Source organism: Varanus komodoensis, unplaced genomic scaffold (assembly GCF_004798865.1).
Source record: "Varanus komodoensis strain SLA01 unplaced genomic scaffold, ASM479886v1 scaffold28, whole genome shotgun sequence".
Taxonomy (NCBI): Eukaryota; Metazoa; Chordata; class Lepidosauria; order Squamata; family Varanidae; genus Varanus; species Varanus komodoensis.
In genome coordinates, this window is record NW_025335727.1 from 8859696 (window position 1) to 8868424 (window position 8729).

General features: G+C 45.0%; 1 protein-coding gene across 1 annotated transcript; it reads right to left on the reverse strand.

The window, feature by feature from the left end:
- Positions 1-215: 215 nt before the first annotated feature.
- On the reverse strand, positions 216-8446 carry LRRIQ4 (leucine rich repeats and IQ motif containing 4). Its single transcript, XM_044434403.1, has 6 exons — positions 8407-8446; positions 6406-7577; positions 3946-4119; positions 3239-3377; positions 2392-2588; positions 216-383 (listed from the first exon to the last, which is right to left on the reverse strand). Exons 1-6 carry the CDS (start codon positions 8444-8446, stop codon positions 216-218), a joined length of 1890 nt encoding a protein of 629 aa, XP_044290338.1.
- Between the last annotated feature and the right edge of the window lie 283 nt (positions 8447-8729).

Genomic DNA, 8729 nt, shown 5'->3' on the forward strand with positions numbered 1-8729 from the left:
CCTCTGGCTTTCAAGATTATTCTGCAAAAATGGAAGAACTTGGCTGCTGGATAAGGAACAGGCCTTTGTGTCTTCAGCTCTAAAAAATATTCTCTAGATTTGTAAAAATGGTTTTTGGGGTAAATTCTGGCACTTGCTCACTTGTTTCTATTTATTCCTTAGGACCTTTTCCTTTCTTGCTTTCCAAATGCCCTTTATGGTTCTGCATAACAGAATTATTTTTTCTTGCCCTTGCCCTTTCCCTTATCTTTCCCCTTTCCTTTGTCTTTCTCTTTGCCTTTCTTCTCTTTCTTCTCTTTCTTGACTTTCTTGATCATTTTCAGCACCTCTGCAAACGCTCCAAGCCCTTTGCGCACCATGAGACCACGCCAACACGCTTGGATCTGGGGGAGAAAAATGGTGCAATGTACATTAAATGAGTTAAACTGTGTTCTTTTTCAGAACTGAGGTAACATAGAAACAGAGCGAGTCAGAAGGGACCTCCGGGCCATCTAGTCTGACCCCTGGCTCCAGCCGGCTCCGCTCACGACATGCCCACCATGTGCATGTCCAGCCTATCTTTGAACACCCTCACTGCTGGGGCCTCAACCACCTCCCGGGGAAGCCCATTCCACACCCTCAGGGTCCTAACTGTCAGGAAGTGCTTCCTGGCATCTAAATGGAACTTGGAGGGTTCTATATTCTGAAATTCCACTTTCTTCTTGAAGGAGGGCTTGGTCAGTGATGTAGCCAGACTCTTTTTTGTAATTGTAGAAACCGTATTTCTTCTAAGTCTTATTCCCCCTTTCATCACCACTACCACTTAATATCACTCCCTTGGTTCTTTGGTTGTACCGCCTTCTTTTATAAAACCCAATGTGGTATTTTATAACAAACATACCACTGAGCATATGCAGAGTGCTTTCCTTCTACCACGGAGAAACTGTAACCCATTTGCACACAAGAACCATCAAACTGTATGTTATGCTAGCCTTTCAGAAGTTTGCTTAATCCATTATTTTTATTTTGAAGGGCAAGCAGTTGTGAGTTGCTGCTCTGGCACCATTCCTCCTATTTGGATGGGGGAACCTGTACTGGTTTCCTGCAGAAAACAACTCCCCAAAGATGGAGAGGCAGACGATTTTCGGTGGGGAAATAGCACAGGTCCTAGTTTGGATTGGGAGCATCAGAACAGGACCCCACAGCTGCTAATATATAAAAAGGAAACTCTACATATGTTCATTAAAAAAACCCCCAATGCAACATAGTTCTCCCCCAAGAATTAAGATGCATAGCTTCTTTCCATGACAGGTATCACGGCTCGAAAGCTGTTTTGTGCCTGCAAATGTCTCTCTTTAAATAAAGCAAGCTCTCTCTCTCCCTCCCTCCCCCACTTCACTTTCCTGCCTTGACAACACTTTGAGAGCATGGAATATATTTATTCAAGAAGTACCTCTATACCTCCTGAAAGTCCCTTGGACTGCAAGGAGATCAAACTAGTCAGTCTTAGAGGAGATCAACCCTGACTGCTCTTTAGAAGGCCAGATCCTGAAGATGAAACTCAAATACTTTGGCCACCTAGTAAGAAGGAAGGACTCCCTGGAGAAGAGCCTAATGCTGGGAACAATAGATGGCAAAAGAAGAAGAGGGCGGCAGAGGATGAGGTTGGCTGGATGGAGACATTGAAGCAGTCAGTGTGAGCTTGGGTGGACTCTGGGGGACGGTGGAGGATAGGAAGGCCTGGAGTGTTGTCCATGGAGCAGCGATGGGTCAGACACGACTTCGCAACTAACCACAACAATCTCTATACCTGGGTGCTGTGATCCCAGCTCTGGGCAGCAGCCTCAGAATGAAATTTTGCTGAGAAAGGGCCAACTAGATCGTTTGGACCGGCAGCACCAGAGACAAATTTTCAGTACCACGTCCAAGCCAGTGCTTGCGATCCCCGAAGTGGAACCTCCAGCAGCAGCGACCTCTGTGCCTGCCACGCTCCACCCCGGGCGTCCTTCTTATCCTTGCGCTGGGCCCATCAGCGCGACAGGCTTCGAGGGAATTAACCGGGAGACATGCAAGGCGCCAGCCTAGAGCCTGCCCCTTTAAGGGCTTCCACTTCTTAGGGCCGGGGAGGAGCCTGGGAGAGGGAAATGACCCTGGAGGAATAAAAAAGCTTCCTCCAAGGCACAGGTTTTATGCAGTTGGTTGCTCGCTTGCAGCTCTCCCGGGTGCTGCAACTGCAGACCTGCCTTGCCAAAGTGCAGGATTTTCCTTGAGCTCACGAGAGCACGCTCTGCTACCTTCCCTCTGCTGCATCTGGCATGTTGAAGCACCCTTCCGCTTTGCTCCGTTATGCTACCCCTTCCTCACGCCCCTACAATACTCTGCTTCTTGTGCGGCTCTTTTTCTAGCATGTACCTTTATGACCAGTTTTTTCCGGTGTCGTGCATATTGTAAGTACTTCCATATGGCTGGCAGCCCTTGCTGAAACACTTCTACCGGTGGGTCCATCATCGGGTTTCCTTCGAGTGAAATAACCTGCAGTTTCTCTAGACTATCCAGTTTCTCTGGGACTTGAAATAACTGATTGTTATGAACTAGCAGTTTCTGCAGGCCTAAACACACAAAATCACAAAATGTTCTGAAAGGCCACGTCCATTTCAGGTATACTTTTAAGCTAAAAGTCATTTCTTGAAACGTCAAGCTGCCTAGGGCCTTAGAAATGGGTGGTAATTCACAATATGAAAATTAGGATGGTTCAATGGTTTGAATGCTGGATTGGGGAGATCCGGGTTCAAGATCCTGCCTGGCGTGAAACCCACTTTGAGTCAGTTTCTGATTCCCAGCCTACCCTTTCTCAGAGGATTGTTGTGATGATATCATGGAGCGGGAGGGAGATCAGGTATGCATATGCAAAAGCCGGCTCCTCAGGCATTAAGCACCTTACACTCCATCTAGGTCGGTAGTTCTCCAAAATGATGCTGCAAGAGGGGCGACAACATAGCTGGTCCCATTTTCTAAGAGGACAGAAGGGCTGAGGGAAGTTATCATCTCAAGGTCAAATGAGATATGATATATGCAAAGCAGGACAATCTCTCCCCTCCCTATTTCTATAATTTATCCAGGGAATTTAGCATTGCAGAACACCGACACTGGCAGCTGAAAGGTGTTACAGAAGGATGAGAAGAGGAACTCCTGGCCAGGGCTCTGCAGCTAAGAATTCTTCCCTTCTGGAAGCCAGCAATTCCCTTCCTTTGTTTTTTACCTTGCAGATTGCATATGGAGTCGGGCAGCTCGATAAGAAAATTATTGTGGCAGTCAAGTACTTCCAGGTTGTTCAGTAAGCCTATGGAGGGTGGAAGATACTCAAAACAGTTGTTCTCAAGATACAATTCTTTCAGGTTCTGAAAAAAAATATGCATGCATTTGGATATATGCATTACTAGACCTACAACCTTTTTTCCCTTTACAGCCATGGAGGTATATCTTTATCGCTCCCAGGGCAAATTCTGAAGATGTCTTTTGTAGCTTTCCAGAATGGGTCGGTTTGAATGGGGCAAACTGGCTGTTGACCAATGCTGATGGGTGTCACAACACCTCTCCTCCTCCTGTAATCATCAGGGCAGTATTCAATTTGAATACTTTTGAATAAATAAAAATTTGTGTGTACTGGGGTTTGCTATGCCTTGTTGCTAAGGTGAACAGTCTACCTGAGGCAGGGCAGAAGGATCAGTGTTCTCTTAGCCATGCATCACTTGCTGGAAAGGTGCTGTGTCAAGCACCCAGAGGCATTATGGAAAAATGAAAACAGTGGGCACAGCCTCCCTGAGGAACCGCCAAGCCTGGCTGGCCCTCCTGGCCACTCCGGCCCTCAGCATCCGCCTGTGCCGATCCTTCGGGCCAGGCCTGCAATATGGTGTGGGCCACCACAGAGAACTTCTCCTGTGATCCAAGGCCTGCTCAGATTCTTACCTGTAACTGCCTGATGTTTTCCGGCAACTCAGTAAGTTTGATTCCATTGTCTTGCCCCATGTACAGTCTCTCAAGTGATTGAACAAGAAATACTTCTTCAGGGAAGCAGGAGAACTTGTTGCTGGTCAGACTGAGACATTTTAGCTGAGAAAGTCTGTACACCTGTGGAGGTACCTGGACAATTTTTTGAAACAGGAATTTTGAAGAACTGAGATAGTGACGGCAATTACAAAACTGCTATAAGCCAAAGAAAGGAGTGCTAACAATTATCTACATATAACAGGATATAATCTTTGGTGCAAGCCTTCCTCTCACATACCCCAAAATTTATTTAGGACAATCAAGTGGGGTCTGCAAGAAAATGCTTTAGTGTACACTGTTGTTCAAGAATCCATTCCCCAATACATGCCTGCACAAGCACACCAATGGTTCTTTGTCCCCCGAGACCCTGCTTAGTCCTTACCAGGCTGTTCTGGCAGGACAGGGTGGTGGGTTCCCCCAAGCAGTTCTTCTTTCTAAAAATACATTTCTGCAAATTGAGAGTTTTCTCCATGCATGATGAGACCTTCTTCTTGTGTGTAGAAGCTTCCCTGGCTTGGCCAAAGGGTGGAGCTCAGGGAATTGAGATCTCTATCAAAATGTGTAGCTTAGTCATATAGTGGCAGATTCTGATGTGTAGGTACTCATCATGACAACTCCTAGAGCAAACCCTACAAGAGGAGTCCAAACCTGCAAGCCAGCTAACCAGTTCTAGCAGTTCCATCTCCAGCAAGGGTGGGTCTTTTGTAAGGCTAATATCTTAAGTACCTGTTCCAGAGCAAGACGTTCCAAAATGCTTTGTATTTGCAATGCCTTTTTTGTAATTCACTTAGAGAGTCCTTGCAACTAATTAACTGTGGAATATAAATTGAATTAATAATAATATTTTTAAAAAGGAAATACCATCTTGTTGCTGGGAAAATTCATTTTACTTCAGATCCTGTGAGGATAACAGATATGCTCAGAAAGAGTTGGACGTGGTGATGGCCTTATAAGCCCCTTCCAACTCTGTTACCCTGTGAAGAATATGGGAGCCTGAGAGGGGCGGCATCAGGATCCTTGCTAATTAAAAAGGGGTGGTGCTGGGTTTCCTTCCACCACTGGCAGGACCTGCCCTTTCTGCTGCTCATTTTCCTGCTTCAAAGTCTGCCCCAATGGCACTCACTGCTGGTCTCTCATCTTGGAAGCAAACGCAGCTGGAAGAAAAGCAGTTTGGAGTGGATCATGTGGGGGAGAGGCAAGCAGTGGGGGATTCTGCATCCCCCACCTTGGTACCCATTTTGTGCCATGATTCACACCAGTTCCACTTTCTTTGTGATTATCATCATCATCATCATCATCATCATCTACATTTCTATACTGCCCATAGCCAAAGCTCTCTGTTGAGGAAAACTGCCGGAAGGAGCACAGGTGGTGTAGCACAATGTGATTCCAGCCTTAACCGGGTCTCGCCTCTGGAGACTGTTGAGGCCATCCGGCAAGCCACTTGATAATTAGGATGGTACAGCATTGGAATGCAGAAAAGTAAACAGCAGAGCTTATCACCTTGAGAGCCCAGAACAGCAGATCTGGCTAATTAACTGTTTTGATGTAGTTTTCTACAGCAAGTAAGACTCTTAGATTTAGGGTAGAGAGAGAGAAGGCTCACGACCCCGGCCAGAGTGAGTTCCAGTGATATCGAGCCGAGCAAGGAAGGTGACACACACCAGCCAAGAATTAGGGCTTTTTCCTTGTTGTTGGGAGGGAGGGGGTGCTCCGGACGGCTGATAGAGGAAAGCCAGCTTACTTGGTATTGAATTTCCTTTTCCATGTTATGAGTCTGTTTACACTGTAGTGCCTGTTTTAGAATAACATCTTTAGACTTTAATCCACCTGCGTGCACATTGCTTCTCGATCCAAAAAGAACCTTTCGCCCTCGGCAAAGCACTCTCTGCGTGGATCACAAGGTGTAAAACAATAAAATGCAATAGATAAAAACAATTTGGGACCCAGAATGACCAGGGAGGTCCTTAAAGACCTCGACAAAGAAGGATGTCTTAACCTGGCGCCAAAAAGATGGCAAATTTAGTGCCAGGGGGCCACAGCAGGGAGCTTATTCCAGGGATGGGGGATCGCCACCAAAGAGGCTTTCCCTCTAGTTGCCACCCTCTCGGTCTCCTGAGGGCTGGCACAGGGAAGCAGGCCTGATCTGTGTAGACTGGGGTTGAGAGAGGTGCTCCAACAGGTATAGCGGTCTCAAGCCATGTAGGGCTTTGCAGGTTAAGACCAGCACCTTGAATGACAGACCTGCGAGACTTTTTTTAAAGACGTGAGCCTGTTGCCATGATATGTAGTTTGGTTCTGAGCTTTAAAACATGTTCTCAAGCTTTTAAATAGATTTTAACTGAATTTTACATCAGTACTGCACTACTGGAACCATACCTCATCTATCAGGTTGTCATCCAGGCAGAGCACCTCCAGATGTTCCATGGCACAAATCTCTCTTGGAAATTCCTCCAGGAAATTTTCACTGAGATCTAATAAAATCATACCGGTTAGCTTGGCAAAAGAAGGATGCACTATCTGCAATCCGCAGTTTTTCATGTAAACCGTTATCAGTGACTTCCAGCGGCGAATCTGGCGTGGAAAACTTGCCAGGGCATTCCCAGACAACCCAAATTCCTTCATTTCTATTAGTTCCTTCAAGCTTCGAGGAAGTTTGTGCAGAAGGTTACAGGACAAATCAAGTACAGCTAGCTTTGAGCACTTACTTAGAGTATCAGGCACAGCTGTCAGGTTGTTGTACGCAATGAAGAATTGGGTTAAATTTTCCAAGGAGCAAATCTCTTCAGGAATAAGACTCAGAGTATTTTTTTCTAGGTCAATGATCTCCAAATTATACAGGTGGCAAAGTTCTGTGGGGAAATTCTCAAATCGATTTCCCTTTAGATAAATTTCTTTCAGTTTGGTCAAATTGAGTATTTCTTTTGGAAGGCAACTTAGATTATTTGTTGAGAGTCCAAGCAACTCCAGATGGTGGAGGTGTTTGCAGATTTCCACTGGAAAATCATTCAGGTTGACATCATATAATCTGAGCTGACACAGTGCCCTCAATTTACTGATGATATTCAGTGAACTGCAGAAGAGAGGGTTACTGCTCAAATCCAAACTCTGAAGACATTTCAGCTCACCAAGTTGCTCACATACGTTTTGGATGTGGTTCTTATTCAGATAAAGAACTTTCACATTCTTCAGCTGATAGATACTTTCTGGGATGTCCTTGATCATATTTCTCTCCAAATGTACTTCTTCCAGGTCTTCTAGTGCAAACACCTGCTCTGGGATGCTTGTGAGTTTTTTATTGGCTAAATCAAGAAAAAAGATTCGGTCTGTGATCTGCACTGGCACAAAAATCTCGTTTGGTTCTCCACCCACCTCTTCTTCATTTACTAGCTTTTTATCTTCAGCTGTTACGAGGACATTGTCATTTTCCGCATTGTCGTTTTCAGCATTGTCATCTTCCATAATGGTGACATAACCTTTAGAGCGGCAGGCATTTATTGTTGCATTGAAGGAGCTCTTTGAAATAGCAAGCATTGTATCCTGATTTTTGACTACAAAAGAAAAGATTTGAGAAATTAAATGATGCAAAAATATTGTATTATGGACCAATATTTGTACAGATAAATTCCAACCATGTCTTGAGTATAGGACAAGCTTTTGGCCTTTACTTATGCAAACTTTTTATTTTTCCTTTCATTGACTGATCATGACCATGCCACTCCAGATGTGTGAATTTGTTCTCACCTGCTCAACATAGCCAGAAGATATTAACAACTGTATAGGAAAATAGTCCTAATATGACTTGCTGCAAAGATGTTCTAATGCCAAAAATTTTGTGTGACTAGTCCTTGCTTTTGCTGAACCTTCCCTAAATAGATCAACCAAGGCAAGAGTTTTGGGTGATATTTTCCCCAAGAAGTAAAAAGTTAACAGTAAAAAGTAAACAATGCTTAACCTAGTTTCAGTGTCTTTGGAAAAGAGAGCACTGGAGATTTAATGGCGTACTTTGTAATGTTTGCCAGGTGAGCGCTGTCCGACCTGTTCTGCAGGCTTTGTACTTTCCCAGAGGACAGTGTGGAAAGTTCAGTTAGTGTTGGATATGACAGGCACACAGAAGCAGAGCGAGTCAGAAGGGTCCTCCTGGACCATCTAGTCTGACCCTTGGCTCCATCCAGCTCCACTCATGACATGCCTACCAGCTGCATGTCCAGCCTATCCTTGAAAATCCTCACCAATGGGGCTTCAACCACCTCCCATGGAAGCCCATTCCATGCCCTAGGGGTCCTGTCAGGAAGTACTTCCTGGCTTCCAGATTGAACCTTGGTAATATGATGGCAAGATTGCTAATTATGCTCAGTGGTAATCTGTCCATCTCCTAACCCAGTTCAATGTGCTGGTTTTGACCTTCAAGGTTCTCCATGTCTCGGGACCACAGTACCTGAACACTGCCTCTTCCCATGAGATCCTGCATCCTGAGATCATTATAGAAGTCCCATGTTTGGGTGCTCCAGCCAGGTGATGTGTAGCAGGCAGCTACATGCAAAATATTTCCTGTACATGCACCCCAGCTGTGTAATCCTCTCCCCAAGAAAGCTTATCTGGTGCTTAATATCCTTTTTGCAGGGAAAGACCATTCCTTCCCCTTGTCTACGTCTAAATATTGTTATACTTCTTTAATCCCTTTTAGTTCTTATATTTGATTC